The 24274-nt window shown below is 38.1% G+C and overlaps 1 protein-coding gene across 1 annotated transcript in view; it reads left to right on the top strand.

The window, feature by feature from the left end:
• The window catches only part of LOC144606835 (histone deacetylase 5-like), a 71264-nt gene that overhangs the window by 6753 nt on the left and 40237 nt on the right, over positions 1 to 24274 (top strand). Inside the window, exons 4-9 of the mRNA XM_078423248.1 lie at positions 900 to 924; positions 5866 to 5973; positions 15343 to 15396; positions 15652 to 15741; positions 22721 to 22841; positions 23095 to 23209. Of these exons, the coding sequence (XP_078279374.1) occupies positions 900 to 924; positions 5866 to 5973; positions 15343 to 15396; positions 15652 to 15741; positions 22721 to 22841; positions 23095 to 23209 (513 nt within the window). The remainder of the gene's footprint in view (positions 1 to 899; positions 925 to 5865; positions 5974 to 15342; positions 15397 to 15651; positions 15742 to 22720; positions 22842 to 23094; positions 23210 to 24274) is intronic.

Here is a 24274-nt window from a genome sequence, read left to right as displayed (position 1 = left end):
TATTACTATTCAGCAGCCGCAATTGAAAAGGAGATGAGAAAGGAGATCTAGTTGCAACAGGAGAGGATATGACAACCAGTATCCCTAACTGATACATTGATTTTAATTTTGTGTTTTACACATAAAACAGAAAATAACTTCCATTTTCCCACACCATTGAGAAAGATGGGAACAGATATTGAGGCAGATGGCATTGTTCCTGCACCAGCCTTGGGCCCCTGGTCCTGCTACTAGGAGAATCACCAAGAAAAGGATAACAATAATTTTTAGCTTAGAATGTGAGTTACTTAAGTTTACACACATACAATCCAAAGTCCAGCAATATACTCCTTCTCCCTTTGTATAAGCCCCAAATATCTATTGAATGAATCTTAGACCTGAAATAATTTTCTCTCCTTCCGCTTGAAGATCCTTCAAAAATCTTTCACATTCATTTTACCTCTTTGGAGGGTAACCGTTGTGCAGTTCCACATTGATGATAGCCAAAAGTAACTAAAGCGCATGTTAAATATTCAGCCTGCTTTGAATCAGGACAAAAAGATTTGAATCAAGATTTTGAGGTTTTCTATGAGATATTTCTCCAAAAAGAGGAATGTTCAGGTTTATTTTACCTGAGCTTCCACAGCAAAAAGGGAGAAGATAGAAAATTAGAAAGTAATGGGTGTTTATGAAATAAAGAGAAAATATTTTAAATTAACAACCCATGAAATTAAACTCTAGAGGTTATAGAGATCTGAATGCTTTTGTGCTCTATGCTCTTCTTCCGAGATTCTTTGGTTTATGACATAGAAGTCACTTCAAAAATGTAAAGCATGCAAAACTAAACTAGCAATCTTAGGACTCTACTTATTTTTTTATTTTCTTACCTCACCTAGAATCTGTCAAAAAAATGTCTTCACCACTCTCCCTTGTGGGGGTCTTGGGGTAAGTAAAACGTTTCTTGTTGCCCATTCTACACTGTTCCGTTTCTTTTAATTCTGCACATTATATTAAGTCTTTGTCAGGCTTTCTTTAAAGTCTGACAGCTGGAGAATTCCCTAACCATTCTCAAGCAAAACATGTTTCTCAGCGAGTCACTGAAACAATGTTCTCTAATGTTTAACCCCAGATGGAAAAGTCATCATTTGTGCAGCCCAGCGTGACACGTTTGAGCTATCTTTCCAACTATACTTCACAAATATTCTCCCACATTAAATATTAAGGAAGTCCTTGCCCTCAAGTGATACAGCATTACCTCAAAAAAATGTAATAAGTAGCATTTTCTTAAGAGTTTCCCCACACTAATCACTCCCCCTTTGCTTTTAATAGCACTGATGGTCTGACCTCACCATTCACCAGACAGGAAGTAGCAGTCACTGAGATTTACTGATGAGAGGCACTGATGATTTACAAACTAGTAGATATATTTGTCTTGCGATATATCTTACAACAGCAATAAAAAAAGCTCTTAGTGATTCATCCTAAATTAAAATATATCATAAAATTCTTCTGGAATTTTAAATCTAGTCTCAAACATTCTCTTTCTCCCCTCTGCCTCACCCTCCCAAAAAGGCAAAATAATGGTAATAAGGCCTTTGTGGTAAATTGCAATGAGACATATTTCAGGAAATGAAACAAACCCATAAGAAATTCTCATGTAATGATAATCCTGTGTGGAAATGGGAGATACCAGAAAATGTATCTATAAATGAATGGGGAAAAACAATACTTAGTGAGATTGGAAACCACACAAATTACAGTAAATAACGTACAGCAGTAATTGCTGAATGGCTCTTTAAGTGCACTGTGGTTGGAAAGATTCACAATTGCCACTACACTTGCAAATTATGACTGATTCATCTCTGCCACTACTTGTGGCTTTGCATCCTACAAGTTGCCTGCCTGAATATTTGTGAACCGATTATAGGCATTATAACCATCCCAATTTCTAGATTAGCGGCTGTAAAATGTACTGAAGCAGAGACAGTTGCTTCAGTTAATGGACAAGAATACACCTGAATGCTTTCAGACTTTGCAGAAACAAGTAGTGAAAGTATATCTTTGAAAATGGTGTCCAAACATAATTTGATTTGATTCTTGAAAAGAATTCTTACAAAGTGAATAAAACTATTGTCTATTGGAAATACATAGTGAGTCTGGAGAGAAGACATAAATTATTTATTTTGTCCACAACTGAATGGCTACTGAAATTTCCAATAATTTCTGCTTCACCATATTTCCACATCCTAGCGTTTCCTTTATTACTAACAGCTTTTATTTGATTTGCAGAAGCATGGAAGGTTATTTTTTCTCAAGCTAATATGATGTTACATACAAGAGTAGAATGACAAGCAACTGAACTAATGTTTGCATGTTGATTAATCTTAGCTCAAAAGTGTCATTTCTTTTTAAATAATCAGAGCCTTTAATCTCCTTGGTAGGTTCAAAACAAAACTACAAATAGAAACAAGCCAGATTTTATGACAATACCGTCATCAGCTGCTTTGCTTCAAAGGGCTTTGCAGCGTTTGTTGTCATTTATAACTTGGACCTGAAACAATCCACAATTCTCCAGGCATGCTTAGCAAAATTGATAACAGATCTTTCTCTCCCTTTGCGTGGCTCAGAGGAGGCAATTCAAATCATCACCAATGGCAGCAAATATTACTTTTTGACAGGGTCATAAAAATATAAAAGGACTGTGCCCATGACACTGGATGAGAAATGAGTTCTTAGGTTGGCTCGGGTTAATATATCTAGATTAGCTGGTGGCTGGGGGTATTTGATGTTTCAAACAGGATATGACTTTATATAAGATGGTTTCTTTCCTCGTACCCTGGAGAATTCCCAGCATACATCAGAGAATACCAGTTAGCTTGTCTCATCTGAATTGAGGCAATTCATTGAAATTGTACCTAAAAGCTCCAGGATGGTAAAATTGGCAGAAACATAACATTGGGCTTCTTTGACTAGTGAGTGGATCATTGGAATTAATTTTGACATGAGCTGCGTCAGTCACATTGCACTCTTGACAGTGATTTGCTTTGTGAGGCATTTGGTTAAGAACTATATCTTTCTAAGCTCATAGAGCGAACGGTTAGCAGAAAAATCACAGTCGTGGGAACTTAAAAAAATTGTAGTCAATTTAAAAGAAGTAAATAAACAGAACCTTACCTCCACATCCACATGCCAATGGTCTACTACTATGAAATTATGTGTGTCACATGATGGGGAATCTGCGGCGGTGTGTTACTATCCTTCCTAATGGCTGACTCCATTTCCCTTATGACATATAATACAAGAACAGATGCAGTAGATTCAGTATATGCTTGTCTCTGAACTTGACAATGAGCAAGTGATGAGGCCACTGGGACTAATAGTTTGAGGGTGTAGTATTTGGAAACATAAATATTAATTTTCTTCAGAAATTTTTCTTCAACACACCATATCTAAACTATTTCAAATAAAAAATCATGCAGGTAGGATTTAAACGTTTTTAATTAAAAATGTTGAAAATGCTTTTTTTCCACTAATTATGCAATGCCTCTCAGTGTGCAAATTTAACATCTGTGCTTACCTTGAATATCACTTATTGATAATTAAATTTTTTCCAGAATAATATTGAAATGCTTCCATGTAAATGTCAAACATGACTCATATATAGACGAAGTGATATAGTGCTTTTGGACACTCTTTCACATCAAGGGTCTGGGTTTGAATCACATCCAGAATGAAAAAGTTGAAAGGCTCCAACTGGCAGCTGCAATAGTTCACTGTAAAATATGGTTATGTCATTTCTGGTCAATTCTCAGCGAACCTACAGCACGCAACTATCCATATTCTGACACTAATTGTTTGCAATTGAAAATCCCTGGGATAAAATATAGAAACACTCTGAGCGAGTCGTTCTTAGGTTGAAACTAAGTAATGTTACTGGACAACATAGCTGGAGCTTGTCAACTGTCAGCATTTCAGGAAAAAAATACAAAACTTTCATCATCTTCAATTCTTTTAATCTGGAGGATGGTGGTGCAGAAAAAGGGTTTCCTAGATGGAACATATATTTTCATATTGCATTACCAACACGATACTGAAGAGACATAATGTAGCCTTTCAGCTGTGAAATACTGTACTCACTACTGCCTCCCAAAGTTATGCCAACTCCTTTATGCATTGAAAAAAATGTATTTTAATGCAAATTTACACAATTAAAAGCAAATGTTTGCTACTCTGCAAAAGAAAATTGATTCTATGCCATATTATATCAAAGGATTTTTAATCCGAAGATGGACACAAAAAGCTGGAGTAACTCAGCAGGTCAGGCAGTATCTCTGGAGAAAAGAAATAGGTGATGTATCGGGCTGAGACCCTTCTTCAAACCCTTCGAAGAAGGGTCTCGATCCGAAACGTCACCTATTCCTTCTCTCCAGAGATGCTGCCTGACCCACTGAGTTACTCCAGCTTTTGGCATCTTCCTTTGGTTTAAAAAAGCATCTGCAGTTCCTTCCTACATGATTTTTAGACATCATTGCGCTGCAAGTTTGCCGGGTTTTGACCCAAAATATTGAACATGTCTCTGCCTCCACAGATTCCGCCTGACCCATTGAGATCTTCAAACAGTTTGATTTTTGCTGCACTTTCTAACTAGTCATTACAAAAATTATGCACCTTCAGCCACCATCCAATCTAGATGCAAGTGGAAAGTGAAGATTACTGAGATCATTTTGACCCTGGCCTTCCCAATGAATTGGATATCTAATATTGTTCAGATCTCACCATCTACCCTCAGGAGAAGCAGCCGACGGATGGCTATTCTTCATGCATGCAATTGAACTACACTTGTGCTATTGTAATCATATCCTTGTGAAGTACAGATTTACACAACAATTTTCTTTTTTCATTACTCTTCCTCTGCAAATTTAAGGAGCCCAATATTAAAAATGAACTGCTTCATAAATGTTGCTGCCAAATGAACTTAATCAATGTTTGGTATAAAAAGGAGGAAATAACTATTAATCATACAAAAGAAAAATCATATTATCATTACTATAACTATTAAATATGATTATTAATTATGTTTCCTGTCAATTGTAAATAAACTGAAGGGATTTTACTGCAGGTTAAATCTTTCCAACAACAACAATAATAGTGTCAGTTTAATATATTCTGATTGACGTATTCAGTTATTTCTGAATTGTAGTGTTTACAAAAATTATGCATTCCTTCTTTAACTACAACGTGTTATTGAAAGTGAAATGGTAAGGATCAAATGACAAAAACCATGGAAGTCAGCAAAGCACTGAAAATTGTATTAATGGATAGTGGATGTTCATACAAGAGCCTTGTGTTTACACATGATGAGTAGACAGATACATTTAATAAGACATAATCTTGTTACTTATTGGAGTATAATTTAATCAACTAGATTGTTTCCTGTGCCTGAAATATTGGAGGGAAAATAAAATTTGTGTAATACTTGCAAGATTACTGGGTATGCTTTCTGTTAATATCTAATGTGATAAAAATTCAAATGGTTTTATTTTAAATGTATTTGGCACTTGTTTAACAGAGTCATGCACATACCGCAGGACCCTGGCTCATATCAAACCACTACTGTGGCCTGTGTATAACAGTCTTGCAAAGTAATTCAGATCCGGTCCATGCATGTAATGTTGTTTGTAATGAAGTCTAAACACAGAATGGCAGTGAGGCATGACAGGAATGTATTTCCATTGGACATGGCTATGTATAAAAAAGTATAAGCAACCCGTGTCCAGAAGGTCCATTCAGCTGGCCAAGAAGGATGACTAATGTTATTGTACATTGCCTGTCATCCTGCCAGCCCTCCCTCACAGATTTGTTTCTCTTTGCTGTCTGTTTGCTCAGGTGGACAGTGACACCATTTGGAATGAGATGCACTCGTCCAGTGCAGCAGGCATGGCCGTTGGCTGTGTCATTGAGCTGGGTTCCAAAGTGGCCCCTGGAGAGCTAAAGGTGAGGTCCAACTGCGTTGTGTGTGGGAATTATTGAGGAAACAAAAGATAATAAAAGTTAATTCATGTCCACTAGGAAATGAATTGGTTGACTGAGAAACTGTTGATCCAAAAGGTAACAGTCCACAGAAATCTGGTACTCTGTGAAATAGATTAATTCTAACGACACATCATTTTCTGACGACTGTTTTTTTTATATTCACTTTTCTTTACACTAAAATATCTGGTGAAACATAGTTCTCAAAAGAAAATCCCATTGCAAGCTGTCAGTAGCAAATCTGGAATTGATGAGGTTTATAAAATACACAGAATTGACTCATTTGATGGTGATTATAGTTGAGGTTTCTGTTTATAGTTTCTAACTAAGTTAATTTTTTTGAGAATTTATTATAACACAAAATAAAATATATAAAAAATGGAAGAATGATGACGCATTAAAAATAAAATCTCTCACATGGAATTTGTTACCCTCATCCTGTGGAATTCATTTGCAAAGGAAATTTGTGATGAGTTAGTCAGTCAGTCCTTGGGCAGACAGGTTAAAGGGAAACTATATACTCTTTGTGGCTGCAATTTGACCTTAAGGTCCTGGGCTACCTGCAGGAAATATCTGTATGTTTTCTCTTTTTACAATGAGGCTAGAGTAATCTTGAGGCTATCACATAGCTACAGAACAATGAGCATAAATTCCTGGATTTTTTTACACGTCATCATTCACATCCTCATCCTTCACATCCTTTGACTATGAATTCAAATAAGCTCGTATTGAATTTTTAAACAATTGCCCAGTAACCCCTCCTCCAATGCTAGCATATAATAAATCACTGCTAATGCTGTCAGGTGTATTCTTTCCGGCTTTGAGAATTCCACATTTAAAATTACTCTCTTTCTTCATATTTTCTCCCATTTGATCCAGTCGACCAAGTGCTAAAATGTAAAAAAAATATTATTGCCAGCTCATTCTACACCCCAATTGAGTTAAAACTAATTTTATTTTTGTACCATTTACTCGAGACTAGGCTATGTAATCTGCACTCCATTGTTACTAATGCTCCTACAGCCAATACTGAGCAGCAATCTTTAGTGGAAAGTAATGCTTATCTGTTGCTGAATTATGCTTGCAGAGTTTGAGAAAATAACTGAAACAGATTGCTTCAATAATGGATGATGCTGATACTTTTCCCTTTTAGCATAAAGGTTGATTCAGTATAAAATTGTAGCTTGTAGAAAAATGCCTTGATCTTGCTTGGCCAGGAATAATGTCTGATTCGTATTAGGTTCCAAATTAGCCAATAAGAATAAAGAAGAGTGAAAATGTTTCTAATGTTTGCCTGTAGGCTTTGTGACCTATATCCTGCTCCAAATGGAGAATTTATTCGTCCCCTTAGCTGAGTCATGTGTGCTGCATTGTGGAATATTTTAGCCAGCGTGTCCACATGTAGAGACCACCTGAAGACAAATGAGTATAATTGGGAGTGATGAGGACAATAACATGTTGCACGACGGAAAAAAAATAAAAAATTCAGTGCATCTTTTCACCTAGCATGAGTTTAATGGATACTCATGTTGTAAAGTTGGTGAAGGCAAACTGAAATTTATATTGCACTTCATTGCTCAACATACACCAGGCTTGATATCCAAGATATGCTATCTTCATCTTAGTCAATCTCTCTAACTTGGATTTATGCTCACTGCACTACTGGAATACACCTTAGTGGATGTATGTCGGACTGCATTCAGTTAGGACTGGATGGTGTTTGCCCTCAGATTTCTGTGTTCCCTGTACTACATGAACATATCGTAGATGATCCGTGCAGCTGAATTGGTGGCTTGTGTTTGAATAATCTTCGTAATCCTGCTAGAGCACATCATTACTATAGCGAATTTCAGCGAATAGCGAAAGGCTTAGATAGAGTGGATGTGGAGAGGGTGTTTCCACTAGTGGGGGAGACTAGGACTAGTGGTCATAGCCTCAGAATTAAATAATGTTTCTTTAGGAAGAAGACGAGGTGCAATTTCTTTACAGAGGGTGGTGAATCTGTGGAATTTTTGCCACAGAAGGCTGTGGAAGCCAATGGATATTTTAAAGGTGAAGATAGATAGATTCTTGATTCGTACTGGTGCCAGGGATTATGGGGAGAAGGCAGGAGAATGGGCTTTAGAGGGAGAGATAGATCTGCCATGATTGAATGGTATAGCCTCAATGGGCCGAATGACCTAACCTATGGCCATTGTAGTTCCTATAACTTATGACATGACTTTATTATCAGTCCTATTGGCTGTCCAATACAACCTCCAAGTAAAGATGTGTTACATTTCCAGTCTACTGCAATGACATTGAACATAGAACATAGAACAGTGCAGCACAAGAACATGCCCTTCGACCCACAGTGTCTATGCTGTACATAATGCCAAGACCATCACTCATTTACCTGCACATAACCCATATCCCTCCATTCCCTGCATATCCATATGGCTATCCAAAAGTCTTTTAAATGCCACTAATCTAATGTATCTGTGTCAACTACCACCCCCTGCAATCCAGGCACTCACTGTTCTCTATGTAATAAACTTGCAAAGCACTTTTCATTTAAACTTTGTTACATTCACTTTAAAGCTATGTCCTCCAGTATTTCATTTTTCCATCCTAAGAAAACGATTCTGACTGTCTATCTTATCTCTGCCAACCTATATCCACATTATGATGTGGGTCTACATCAAATCTCTTGATTCATTGGGTTCATTATCATTAGATATGAATTCATATTCTTCATGCGGTTTCCAACAAGATTTTTAAGTGTTTTAATCTGCTGGTTCTCAGAACAATCCCATCAATCTCAATCCAACTGATCAAACCATCTATATCTTCCTGCTGCCCAGAGCTTGCCACCTCTTTGTCAACCAAAGGCCAATTTTTGTTTCTTCTATGGACTACTTTATTGTACCTACTACATTAATATACATAACAGAAGCAAGAGACAGAGTACAGAGTTCTCTGGCAGCCCATTGGTAATAGTCACCATAAGTTCAAAAGTGATAGGAGCAGAATTAGGCCATTCGGCCCATCAATTCAACTCTGCCATTCAATCATGGCTGATCTTTCTCTCCTTCCTAACCCCATTCTCCTGCCTTCTCCCCCTAACCCCTGACATGGGTACTAATCAAGAATCTATCTACCTCTGCCTTAAAAATATCCATTGACTGCCTCCACAGCCCTCTGTGGCAATGAATTCCATAGATTCACCACCCTCTGACAAAATTAATTTCTCCTCATCTCCATCTCTGGTCCTAGACTCTCCCACTAGAGGAATCATCCTCTCCACATCCACTCTATCCAAGACTTTCACTATTCGGTAAGTTTCAATTAGATCATCCTTCTAAATTCCAGTGCCGTCAAACGCTCAGCATATGTTAACCCACTCATTCCTGGGATCATTCTCGTAAACCTCTTCTGTACCTCTCCTGAACCAGCTCACTCCTTCCTCAGATATGGGGTCCAAATTTGCTCACAAAACACCCATTAAATATTAGACTTTGCTTCCTGCCAATATTGGATCCAATTTGACACTCTCCTATTTTATCCTGCAGCCTTTTACATTTTTTTAAGTTTGCTGTGTGTTGATTTGCATAAGGGGATTAGCCAGAAACCTTGCTAGAGTTTTTTAGTGGGTAGATGACAACAAAAGTGTTGCCTTAATCAAACCTCATTACCTTCTTGGAACATTGAATCAAGGTAATCAGACGGAATGTCTCATGAATAAGTCATCCTGACTGTTTTTGATTATTGCATGTTATTCCAAGTTGATTCCAGTAATTTTCCCATCACCAAATTTTGCTCAGTTTCTCTCTTCCTCCCTTTTTAAATGGTATCATGTTAGCAGTCTTCTAATTCTCTGTTATCATGCCTGTAGCTAGTGAGGATGGAAAATGATTGTAAAAGTCTTTGCAATTTTCTCACTTGCTTCTTTTAACAGCATTTAATACATATTGTTTTGCACCGTCAACACATAACTCATTGATTTCAACTCCATTGCCATGATTGATGATTTGCTTGAGGAAGGCATCATATATTGATGGATATCCTTGCATTGATATTTTGATGAAGGCACATCCAGAAAATGTTCCTTCCACAGAAATGATCCAGCTACATTGTTTTTGACTGGTCCTCAGAATTCGATCCTGTCTTTGGTCCTGTTCAAATCATTTCAATCACTCTGTGGGATTTCAATGTTTTGATCATTGTGCACTCTTTCTAGAATAATTTTCCAATCCACATCGCATACATATTTTTCCCCAACAACATAGGTTATCTATTTTCAGCCAGTTATGTTGCGGACTACTAGACTTGCAAACTCTAATATGTAGGAAGAAACTGCAGATGCTGGTTTATACTGAAGATAGACACAAAATGCTGGAGTAACTCAGATGAACAGGCAGCATATCTGGATAGAAGGAATGGGTGGCGTTTCAGGTCGAGACCCTTCTTCAGACTGAGAGTCAGGGGAGAGGAAGACACAGAGATAAGGAAGTGTATGGTGTGAAAATGAGACATCAAAGAGTGAAGTTCAAAGAAAATGTAGAATAGATCATTGTTAGCTCGAAGGTGGACAATGCAGCATACAGAGAGAACATTTAATCAGGGGAACAGTCAGACTGGTCGGAGAACTTGGAATGGGGAGGGATAGCAAGAGAGGGAAAGCAAGGGTTACTTGGTTAGATAAGTTAATATTCATACCACTGGGCTATCTAAACTATCTAAAGCAGTTTGATAGTATCCCTTTCCTGCCTGTTGCCTTACACTTCACCACATGACTTCCTTCTGTTGGCCATCCAGAATGTCTACCCTGCCCTTGTGTATTTCCAGAGCTTGCATTCTGCATACACTTTTCTAAAGCTAACATTCTCTCATGTGGAACCTATTCCCTCCATTGGAAGGACCAATCTGAAGAAAGGTCTCGACCCGAAACGTGACCCATCCTTTTTGTCCACAGATGCTGCCTGACCAATTGAAATACTCCAGCACTTTGTGTCTACACTCCATTGGATTCTTGGATTCAAAATAATTCAATCTCAGACAAGAACGCTATTTAGCTCCACAAAGTGTAAGTTGTCTGATAACAATTTAAACTTTGTTAAAAAGTTATCAAAAAGATGTTTCCTGCTGATGGTTTATCGGTAAAGAAGTAGCAATGGCCAATTGATTCATTTCAATGTGCTTGTAATGCACCTAATGCACACCAGAGTTCCATTTGAATGTTTTATGATACAGTATAATTTTCTCCTCTTGTAACCAGTGGGAAATAATAATATCTTTATTTTCATCAACTCTAGTTTATCTACCATGCACGGCTCAATGTATAATGTCAACCTTTCCTTCCATTTTATACACAGGTCACTTGCCTGAAAATTTCAGGCAAGATTTATTTGTTACAACACATATTCTGTAAATTGAATCACACTGCTGGCATGCCCATGTGTTCTCTAAATTGAGAGTGATCACACCTTGACTTTATTTTGACTTAAACTTCATGATGTTGACAACTTCTGACACCGTCTCAGTGTCTCCCCAATTCATGCTTTAAGTTGCTGAAAATAGTTGACAATTTAATCGATCAATAAAGGTACCTTATTCATGACACCACTTTTAAAGCCCACCAGCATGTGCTAAGTTTCTTTCTGTCGGCAACCTGCTTCTGGATCTTTCCTCATGAAGAAATTTTGAACTAACAGCAAGTCACTGAAACATTCATTAAAGTGATGACAGCAATAATAGGATAATTATCTTCCACAAACTGATATTATGTATGTTCCAAGTATCTACACTTGATAAACTTTTTTTACACTATTCAGATCACTTTGGGGGGCACAGTAACGCAGCGGTGGAGTTGCTGCTTTACAGCGCCGGAGGCATGGGTTCGATCAAGACTATGGGTGCTGTCTGTATGGAATCTGTACGTTCTCTGTGTGGCTGCGTTGGTTTCCTCTGGGTGCTTCGGTTACCTCCCACGTTCCAAAGACGTGCAGGTGCGCAGGTTAATTTGCTTTGGTAAAATTTGTCCCTAGAGTATGTAGGAAAGTGTTAGTGTATGGGGTGATCACTGGTCGGCGCAGACTTGGCAAGCCGAAGGGCCTGTTTCCACGCTGCATCTCCAAAAGGCTATAAAATAGATGGCCCTTTTTGATATAGGCAAATAAATGCATTCATGACCGACTGCAATACTGCAATTTATAACATTTGTGTTGAAATAATATACACTTTTCTCAAGTTTGCTGACAGAGGAAGGCACCCTCTCATCTCCCAAAACAGCAGTAGGGTACCGACCTGACCTTCTACCATGTCACTATCGTGAATCCTCTCTTGGTCCTCATTTAAAGGCTGCCACAGAAACATCAGCAGGATGTGAAAACCCAATATATTTTTACTCTGGAGGGTAATCTTTGGCAAATCATTCTTCCATGCACTAAAGAATTTGTTGTTCTTGTTGATGGAGGACAGAGGTTTGGCCGGTGCTCTTTGTTTAGCCTAGATCAGTAACTGCACACATTTTGGAGGTTCCACCTCCACTCTGCACAGGAGGTGGAAGATATAAACACTTAGGGTGATGGATAGAAATCCAATCAACCAAGTTCTTTTTGGTCTGAATCGTGTAAACATGTTTGTAAATTGTAGAACTTGCACTCATCCAGGAGTTGAGAGTATTCTAGACCTGTTTTTGTAGGTTGTGTAAAGACTTTGGGGGCAAAAGTTAAGTTACATAATGTGGGATTCCCAGGCTCAGACATACACTTGTAGCTATCGGATTTATGTGGTTGGTTCCACTGAGTTTCTGCACAGTAATGAACCCTTGCATGTTGATGATGGGAAACTAGTTGATGATAATCCCACTGAATATTAATAGTAAATGGCTGAACACTTGTTGAAGATGACCATTGGCTGACACTTTTGTGGAACAAAGTTTGTTTGCCGTATGTGCCTGAATAATGTCTTAGTCTTTCTACATGTAGGCATGGATTGTTTCACCAACTAAAGAGTTACGAATGGAATTGGAAATGGTACGCTCATTACTGAGATCTGGGAGTACAGGTGCATGATTCTGACTTCCCTTGGGATGTCAGAATTTGTTTTCCAACCAATGACATTCTGTTGGTCTCATTGTTGTTATCTTTCAGCTGATGAGCCTTAATTGCTACAGCTGTTGCTAAGGTGCATTCTGAAAATGGGCTGTCTTGACCTCTCAAGCTCATCCTCCAAGATCTTCAACATTTTCTGCCATGGGAAAATATTAGCCACCTTTCACCCTTTTCAGTTGTCATGCACCAATAGATTTGACATGAAGCACCAATAGATTTGACATGAAACACCTGCAATTATTGCAAATTTCCCTGTTGCTTTTGACAAGAGCAAGATAGGGTCAACCTTCTTGGGACAGGGCATTCCAGTGACACCCCATTACACAAATGTGGTGAAAAAAACTGAAAGCTTTCTGAGACATTTGGATGAGAATACCCCTTCTACCCTCATTGATGTTTAATCTAGAGATCTATTCCTTGTACCCCCATATAGATGCAGCCTCCTACTAAGGGCTCTTAAAAGGAGTTAAATGGCATCTTCAGTTGCTTCACAATTATAGTGGCTGGGTATTATAATCGACTTCCAAATTTTGGCTACATGAAATTTAAGCCTGGACACTACCATATTTGCACATTATTCTCAAACTTCATTGTAACTTTGCCTTCTTCATAGAAACATAGAAACATAGAAAATAGGTGCAGGAGTAGGCCATTCAGCCCTTCAAGCCAGCACCGCCATTCAATATGATCATGGCTGATCATCCAAAATCAGTACCCCGTTCTGGCTTTTTCCCTATGCCCCTTGATTCCCTTAGTCCTAAGAGCTAAATCTAACTCTCTTGAAAACTGCCTCTATTTGTAACTTGTCAACTTGTCCTGCTCTGCTTGGCCTCTCTTTCAATGGAAATGCCTCCTTATACACCTAAGTCTTGGACCGACTTAATCTTGGAATCCAAATAAGGTCCTCCAGCATTTGCCACAGCACTTACTTTTGCAAAATTACAGAGTTCTGGAAAGTTGATGCCTGTTGCATTATCATTGCAAAAGCCAAAGGACATAAATCCTGAAAGCATTAATTACCCTTTTAAATAAAGACCCATCTTCAGTCTGAAGAATGGCCCCAACCCAAAATAACATCTGTTCATTTTCTCCACTGATGCTGCCTGACCCATTGAGTTACCCAGCACTTTACTTTTCACTCCTTTAACCAATGTTAGTTGGAAGTCCTTCTTGGATATGAATATTTGTAAAGATTAGACAGGTGCAGTATTGAGCTCTGACTTTGCAGTGATTGCATCAAATTAGAATTACACTTAGCATTTTTCTGGTTAATGTTAGCTGCACACAGTAACAACTACTGATATAGTGCCTGGTGTGATTTGCTACCACAAATGTCCATTGGGTGTTATTTTGAGATCTTGGCACTTCAAAATCGACATATAAAATATTTATGCCCACTGTGTAGCTTATTATTTGGCAGAATTAATTTTTTGTCCATTCCGGAACTCATACAATTTTATTCCATTAATTCCCTTTTATCACACTGCAATTCATAGAAAACATTTTGAGCCACATAACAAACTGTTCTCAGAGGGCCTTAGGAACACTCTTCCTACGTGCCTCTTGCTCTCTGATTTTCTCTCCCCCTCAGTCCTTATTGTTTTTTTAAGCCATCAGCTATCCCTGCTAAACTCCCACTTACCCTGCATGATGTTCTCTTCCTCTTTCTTTTCTCACGTAAAGTGCCTTGGGACATTATGTATGTTAAAAATGCTTAAGAATGCAGGTCATTGTGACACTGAGCTCCCTGTTATATGGTCATACGTTACAAAAACAGAGACCAGATTGACGTGATGCTTTTGTTGTAACTAAACCTTACAGTTGCATAAAATGAAACACTTTGCATTGTGCAGTGAAATCAATCTTACTTCACATTGGTAAAGATGTTTTTTTGGGGGTAGGAGTAGAAGGGGATGCACTGGGTGGCGTGGTTAGGTTCTGGTTCCTTTTCATTGCTTATAAAATAACTTGAGCTGGGGGGTGATGATGAGAGGGAAGCGCGAGGGGGAAGGGGTAGGCGTGTGTGCATTAATTTTCTACTTTAGTTCATGTCGGGATGGCAGCATACTAATTGAATGAACCGCTGAGAATTTTGTAAATGCTGAACAGAAAAATGTTCTGTTTACTCCATCGCAGTCAGCCTTCGATTTGCATGTACTAAAACAAAAATAAATAAGGGCTTCAAAGCCCATGGAAATCTGTCATTAGATTAAACCAGTATTTATTTTCTGTTTTATAGAATGGATTTGCTGTTGTCAGACCCCCTGGCCATCATGCTGAAGAGTGCTCTGCCATGTAAGTACCAGAGGCATTGCCTGTTTTAACAGCGCTGGGGTTACTGCCAGTCACCTGCATAGCTCTGGCCTCTACAACACTCTAATTATTAACAGAGGGCTGTAAACCCAAAAGGAAAAGCTTTCTAGGTACTCCCAGAAGCATATTTATGACCACAGAGATCATATAGCATTTAAAAAATGCCCCAGATCATTATTTATAGCCATTTTCCTGACAGATTTGCCTTTTTATTTCTCTCTTTTCTCTATTCCACTGGGGTTTCTGCTTCTTTAATTCTGTGGCAATTACTGCCAAGTACTTGAAACACAAGCTAAATATAGGCAAGATATTAATCGTGGACTGGGTATGTATGCTTGATGTTCAAGGCACAATATGCAGAGATACTTTATGAAAGTTGTATTTGGTTATTTTTAATATTGGACAGTTATTCAAATATTTCAAAGATATTCAAAAAGTTCAGATATAGATAGCTGTCATCATAATACTTTTTGAAATCAAAAATATTTAATGTTGGTCTTTTATCTGTCACACTTATCCAATTGTTTGGGACTTGTTGTTATTCTTTTACTCAGTGTCAGAACAAAAATCTGGCATTATGATCCATGTCAATGTAATGGGTTGCTTCGGGACAGTGCCACTTACTGTTTACCACCTACATATGCCACAGTTGTTGAGCTAAGAAATTTCTTAGGAAAGCATAGGGAGACTATGCAATTTCCCACAAGGAGATGATTTGTAAGTATAAATGGGAGTGACTGCCCCAGTTTGCTCTCATTCTGTCCTGGTATTAACGGTATGGTTTCATCAACGGTATGGTTTCATCAACAGTATGGTTTCATCAACGGCATGGTTTCATCAACGGTATGGTATCTTCAACGGTTTAAAAGCACATAGGATTGCAACACCAAGCAAACTAAATTAAGAAGTGGACAACTCACAAAACAAGTACTCATATCAGCTATTTTATACATTAAGTAAGTTAAGTAACATTGTCAAGAAAGAGAGGATGATCTTTGTCCACCTGACATCATTCTCTGTGAAATAAATAAATAATTGCTTATTGATTGAAAATCTGAAAAAATTAATAACCATTCACAATTTCAATCTCGATTATCTTCAAATACTTTGCATAACTCATTTTGATAGACTAATTTTGTTCACATAAACTCCAAACCTCCAAAATTTATGCGAAACAAGTGATCTTTTGATAAAATTGCCGATATCTCCTCTTAACACAAGTCAATTCAGGAATTTCACAGGATTTCATGGTGTAACTTTGCATAAGATTGTAATTAAGATTCTGATCCGTGTAATATTGTATAATAATAAAATTTTATATTTCAGCCATTATTTACCTAGAAGGATTCTGAAAGAGCAATGTAATTAGTCCCATTCCAATACTTTTCATGCTTTATTAAAAAGAGCTATCATTTTCAAATATTCACCGACTTCCTATTTTTAATTATTTTGTCCTCTTGATTGTTTCTGTTGCAAAGCCTCATGTGCTATAGTTGTGTAATAGGCAACAGCTCTTCTTGTTACTCTATTCCCTGCTTCATTGTATGATTTATATTATTTTCAAGTTTTAGAAGAGTTGAGGCCAATTTGAGGAATGTATAAAGAATGCCGCTGACAACTAATTCACAGCCGTTATTACAATGTTTTCCAATTATCTTATTAAAGCCTTCAAAATTCTAAACATTTCGATTGGAACTCCTCAGAATTTACCTTGCTCTCATGAAAAGACCCATGGAATCTCTTCATTCTTGGAATTATCTCTCTGAATTCCTCCTGACCATGTCTTTCATGATGATATGTTGATATATGATAAGGCTAAACTGTGTAAATACAGTAGAAAATCCCTGTGTATTTTAAATTGCAGTTTAGACGGGTTGCCTCTTGTCGACCTCTTCAATGCAACTCAAAATGTTGCAATGCTCTGCATAATGGTGATACAATTAATGTGGTTCCAAAAGAACCAATTATTGCAGTTGAAGCTGGCTGTTGGCAGCAGTAAAAGACACATTCTGCAATCTGCAGCCCTTTTCACATGATCAAGTATTGGAGTTGAAGTTGGCTTTTGGTAACTGTGCAAGACACACATTCTGCAAATCTACACCCTATTTCTCATTGTGTCCAATTTTCTAGAATACCAACAACAGTGCTAAATGTTTGCCAATTTGCATTGATCCTAGGGTGACGGAGGAACTGAAGGAAATCCACATTAGGCAGGAAATGGTGTTGGGTAGACTGATGGGACTGAAGGCTGATAAATCCCCAGGGCCTGATGGTCTGCATCCCAGGGTACTTAAGGGGGTGGCTCTAGAAATTGTGGACGCATGGGTGATCATTTTCCAATGTTCTATAGATTCAGGATCAGTTCCTGTGGATTGGAGGGTAGCTAATGTTGTCCCAATTTTTAAGAAAGGAGGGAAAAAGAAAACGGGAAATTATAGACCAGTTAGTCTTACATCAGTGGTGGGGAAGATGCTGGAGTCAATTATAAAAGATGAAATTGCGGAGCATTTGGATAGTAGTAACAGGATCGTTCCGAGTCAGCATGGATTTACGAAGGGGAAATCATGCTTGACTAATCTTCTGGAATTCTTTGAGGATGTAACTAGGAAAATTGACAGGGGAGAGCCGGTGGATGTGGTGTACCTCGACTTTCAGAAAGCCTTTCAGAAGGCAGGAACGGGGTACTGATTGAGAATGATCAGCCATGACCACATTGAATGGCGGTGCTGGCTCGAAGGGCCGAATGGCCTACTCCTGCACCTATCGCCTATTGTCTATTGTCTAAAGTAAGGACACTGCAGAAGGACTTGGACAGGTTAGCAGAGTGGGCAGAGAAGTGACAGATAGAATATAATGTCGCAGATAGAATATAGTGTAGCAAAGTTTGATAGTAGGAATAAAGGCGTAGACTATTTTCTAAATGGGGTGAGAATCCAGAAATCAGAGGAGCAAAGGGACTTGGGAGTGTTGGTACAGGACTCCCAAAAAGTTAATCTGCAAGTCAAATCGGTAGCAAAGAAAGCAAACTCAATGCTTGCATTTATTTCAAGAGGGCTTGTATACAAAAACAGGGATGCAATGTTGAGACTCTATGAGGCGCTGGTAAGGCCGCATTCGGAATATTATGAGCAATTTTGGGCACCATATCTGAGTTAGGATGTGCTGGCTCTGGAGAGGGTCCAGAGGAGGTTTACAAGAATGATCCCAGGAATGAGTAGGTTGAACTTATGACCTTATGACCTTCTGAAAGCTCCCCTCCTGAAATTGTGAAATTATTTATTTATTTGAAGCAATGGCTCATGGTTTCTTCGTAGCAAATAAATAATTGCTGTCCAAAAGTGAGATGTATTCTGGGTGAAGGCTATTTGTACGCTGGGCTTAAGATTACATAGCCTCTCCAGATTGTTGATTAGATGGTCCATTTGGTTTAAAACATAGAGCTTATTTAACAACTTGTTGCTGTTGCTTCTGAGGATTTGACAGGGTTGTTCTCTGCTTGGTTCAGATATCCACCCTTCAAGTTGGACAAATTGTAAGGTATATGCCCCTCACTTTTACATCATTTACATGCAAATTCACAGGTTATCCCTCAAGATTGGGGATGACTTACTTCCACTCAGTTCTGTGGATTCTGAGGTGACTGACGAGACCAATGTGTGACCCACAGATGTTAACGCAGGTAGGGCAGATGTGTTTGGTATGATAGGCAGATGAGTAGTTTGGAAAGTTTGGGGCATCGCAGTGATGCAGTGGTAGAGTTGCTGTCTTACAGCCCACAGACCCGGGTTTGATCCTGATTATGGGTGCTGTCTGTATGGCATTTGTACCTTCTCCCTGTGGCCGTGTGGGTTGTCCCCGGGTGCTTCGGTTTCCTCCCACATTCAGATGATGTGCGGCTTTGAAGGTTAATTGGCTTCTGTAAAATGTCCCTAGTGTGTAGGCAGAACTAGTGTATGGGGGATCGTTGGCCAGCGCGGATTCGGTCTGAAGGAGTTGTTTCCATGCTGTATCTCTAAACTAAACTAAAGTTAAATACGTATTTAAAAATCTATTTCAACCATTCTTGTGGTCACTTTCACTGGGACAGTGGCAACAAGTGATGAAGTATTAGGGGATGCTTGCTATGGTTTTCTTGGAACTGAGTTGGGATTGCCCATTTTTACTTTTTTTGAGCCAAAAGAAGGAAACCTTCCTTTTATTGACCACTGATCATATCATCATATCATATATATACAGCCGGAAACAGGCCTTTTCGGCCCTCCAAGTCCGTGCCGCCCAGCGATCCCCGTACATTAACACTATCCTACACCCACTAGGGACAATTTTTTACATTTACCCAGCCAATTAACCTACATACCTGTACGTCTTTGGAGTGTGGGAGGAAACCGAAGATCTCGGAAAAAACCCACGCAGGTCATGGGGAGAACGTACAAACTCCTTACAGTGCAGCACCCGTAGTCAGGATCGAACCTGAGTCTCCGGCGCTGCATTCGCTGTAAAGCAGCAACTCTACTGCTGCGCTACCGTGCCGTCCAGAGGTAAAAGGGCAACAGGCTAACCGCTTATCACAATGACCCCAAATACTTTGAGCATATGTTCCAACATGCATCTATCACTGTTGCTGTTCCTTTTTAGTATTTCTACCAAAATAATTTTTTGAAAAGCGTTATCAAAGTGAACAAGTCAGCACTGATCCCCCAGATGTCCAAAGTAACTTTGCAACCACAAAATACCAGTGAGAGGATTATTGGTACTCCACACAACAATTATGGATAGTAGGAAATGAGTAATAAGGCTGTAATTTAATTGGAGGTTTCGGATAACATCATAAACCACAAGAGCAAAGTCCAAGTAGTTTATGGATGTCATACGAACCCTGAGATTAAATTGCAGCCTTTTAATTACCCACTGACTTCTGCATTGGTTTTTGTTAATATAGACCATGATATAAAGAAACTGAGAGCTCTACTGATGACAGCGTTAAACTGGTTGAAATACATTGTGACAATTTCAGTAGTATATTGGCACGTGATTCACATTGCGCGATATTATGGAGGAATGATTAAAATCTGTAATGTAATCTAAAGTCTAAAATCTTTTAAATCCTAGAGTTATATTAAAAAAAGTTTTTAATATGCATCTAAGCCCTTGAATCTCTTTGAAATCCTCAATTATACTTCTTTAAGAACTGAAAATGTTATTAAAAAAATATAGAAAGTTTATTGAATTTTGAGCTAGGTTATTTGCTGTCAGAAATTCTACATCAAATGAACATTCTGAGCACATTTGCATTGAATTATGCCATAGATGGTAAATCCGCCAGATCTCAACTCCTTACTCTTTTCTCAAAGTCTCACTTTTCAAAATGGCCCAAATATCCTTGTCCTTACCAGAGGTTCAACGGATTCTAGTCCCTCAGTCCACAGTATTTAAAATTTTGTCTTTGTTTCCAAACCTTCTCATCATACTCCCTAAAATGCTTCTATCCAGCGTCTCTGCTTGGGTCTTGTGATCCTCCAACTCTGTCGACCAGTGCATTTTAATGGAGGAGCCTGCAACTGAGTCTAAGTTGTTTATTTTCTGTTTCTTCAGCATTTATTTTCCCGTCATTAAAAGCTTCTCTTCATAAAATCTAATTCCACTGCTCTTGAGCAAACTCACATTGTACTGTGTGAATCCCACTTGCTTTTTGTTACCATACAAGTGCTGTGACATAGCAAATAGTTGTTATTGGTGACAATCTCAACGTAGAACTATTATTTTCAGTAGTTTGTCAAAAATAATTTGTCAGTAATTTATGAAAACGCTACGAGCATCAGATAATATAATATTGACTTTGCAGAAGGAAGTCAAAATTCAAGAGTCGAGAGTCAAGAGTGCTTTATTTCCATATGCACTTGAATTAACAATGAAATTCTTACTTGCAGCAGCAGTATGACAGGTTTGTAAACAGACAATGTTGGACTATAATTCAATGACAATTGTGTACGTCAACAAAAGGCATATGATATATATTAATTAATGGATATCTACAGGATAAACTATGCCATCTAAATAACGATATACAGAGTTGTTTTTTTGCAAGCAGCCTCTGGGTAGTGCTGAAAACTTCTTTGCACCTTTAAAAATAACCATACCTTAAGCATTTAGGTTGCAAATAATATTGCAAGAGTCCACATTGGTCTTGAAAACTAAATACTGATAAATGGGTAGAATATATTTGACTGTTCTACAGTTCACAAGGTGATGCAGTAAGCTAACCAGAGGAAATCAAGCTTGGCATCGAATAATGATCAGTCCCACCTGTATGTAACTCAAACACTTTTTCAAGTGATAAATCATTTCACCACGATCCTGAATAATAATCCCTAAAATAAGTTAAACAGCATTCATACAAAAACGTTTTATTTATTTATGGCTAGTTATAAGATAAAGGATGCAGTCCCAAAGGTCTATCAAATGCATTCAACATGTTTGTAAATGTTTAGGGTTATTTAGGTTTTTGGTGTAATTCTAACAACGGAAATCTTTCAAGATTACATTGATTACTTCAGAAAAACATGCTTTTCACAACAGTCCAGAAAGCAGGCATGGAAAGCAAAAATTGAAATAATCCATCATCGGGGCTGTATGTAACTTGACTATGACGAAAGAGCCCAAACCTTTCAACAGCTAACTAATCTATGAAAGGAATGATCTTTTTTGTTAATCCTAATATTTTACATCACTTCCTCCATAAGTAATGCCACTTCCTCACAGGTTTTGTACTGCTACATAAGAAGCTTCCAAAACTTATTGCAATAGACTTCATGAATGTTACTTTTGGAAACTAAACTTGTCATTGAATGGAAACTCACTTAATTATTGTGCCATACAGATTATGTTTAAAAAAAGATGTGTTTTTTGTAATGTAACACTTGATTTTCTTTAGAGGCTTTAGAGACTTATTCAAGCAGCTAATTGACCCTGAGGGGTTATGAACTATTGGCAGTTAATAAGTCATAAAATTCTTGTCTAAAGTGGGATGTAAGATTCCATCACCGAGGGCCTAGAATATAAATATCTGAATGTAGAGTAGGGCTGGAATTTCTCAGTGCCTGCTCCATTGCAATCTCCAGGGCATGTTTACTATGGTTTCCTGAATAAAAAAACAAGCTTAAAAAATGAGCACATTAAGGAATAATTTGTTTGAAGATTCAGGAAGTTTGAGAGGAGGAGGGGGTTGGGGGGAAGGGAGGCAAACGTGACCTTTAAAACAGGGCTAGATGTTATTACATTTGTCATTTGTTTCCTTTCACCTTTAGGATGTTCACCATGGTAACGATACACAGCAAGCCTTTTATAATGACCTCAAGGTGCTTTATATTTTCCTCCACAGTTCTGATGAAGTAAACTTCTTCCCTGGTAGTGGAGCCCCCAGAAGAAGTAATTTGCATTTCTCATCGGCCTCTTTTATCGTTCTGGTCTAATTGCATTGCATGATTATTCCTAATTATCTCATTCTCCGCTGTTGCACTTTAAATTGCTGTGGATTGCAAAATTGGCCAAGATTGTCAGCCCAGACCAAGTGCACAGCCCCTACCAGTGCTTGTCAAGCATCATCTGGCTGATTTTGGCATGCTCTTTGAAGTTGGTTTCAAAGGTATTTTAAGCAAAAATATGTATTTTCTCTTCTTAGAGCTGTTCCGTTTTCAGGTTGGAAATGGTCCCAGTGAAGGCTTCACTGTGAACATTACATGGACAGGTGGTCTTGATCTTCCTAAGGGAGATGTGGAATACCTTACAGCATTCAGGTGTACCCACCTGTAGTGATGTTTGATCAAGTTCAAAGCTTTAAACTGTTTCACAAAGAATATTGAAGAAGTGTGCTTGATTTAAATTTGTGTCAGATGTATTTTAATACACCGGACTTCTTGAACTGTTCACTGTGTTGTATTTTCATGTTTAGATTAAAATGGACACTTATTCAGTTTTATTTGCAAATAGAAACTTGGAAATGGATAGTTATATTGGACAATCAAGAATTTCAAACATACGAATAAATCTATCTCCAAGTGAACAAATTAGAGAAAGGAATAATATGTAATAACAGATTTAAATTATCTTAAAATCAAAGTCAATATAAAAAAGGATACTGATTGTTTGGCAAGTGGTTCATAAGATTGGAAGATTTGCTTCACCTATCTTGAATATAGATAGACACAAAATGCTGGAGTAACTCAGCAGGACAGGCAGCATCTCTAGATTGAAGGAACGGATGTCGTTTCGGAACAAAATTCTTCATTAGTCTGAATAAGGGTGTCAAACCTTATAGTCACCCATTCCTTCTCTTCAGAGATGCTGCCTGTCCCGCTGAGTTACTCCAGCATTTTGTGTCTATCTTTGGTGTAAACCAGCATCTGCAGTTCTTTCCTACATAGAACAAATCCATATTCTTCATATTCTGCATTTCACCAATTGTCTCCGGCACTCTCACTGAAAGTTCAATCAAAGTGTTGATTGATCTGCGTGTGAAGAAGAATTTCCTGATATCAGTGTGAAGTGAATTTATAATAAATTGAACCTGTGCTCTTCTGCAGAATTTTAAAGTCCAATTCAGGATTGTTCTTTATAACATAGCTAGATGATCATTATCAGCCACATTCCAGCCTGAAGTTTCCAGTTTCTCAAGTCTTTCCTCATAACTCTGACATTTGATATTCAATTTTAAGTTTGTTCTGTACATTGGTTACAGCATTTGACCCTCCTATATTTCTCATTATGTAGACTGACAAATCCTAATACTTAATTCCTCCCACAATGTCACAACTACCCCCAGATTCCATTAGTTACATACATTCAGGGCAATTTACAGTAAT

Source organism: Rhinoraja longicauda, chromosome 2, assembly GCF_053455715.1.
Source record: "Rhinoraja longicauda isolate Sanriku21f chromosome 2, sRhiLon1.1, whole genome shotgun sequence".
Taxonomy (NCBI): domain Eukaryota; kingdom Metazoa; phylum Chordata; class Chondrichthyes; order Rajiformes; family Arhynchobatidae; genus Rhinoraja; species Rhinoraja longicauda.
The sequence above is the reverse complement of the archived record's forward strand: the minus strand, read 5'-3'. Positions and strand labels throughout refer to the sequence as shown.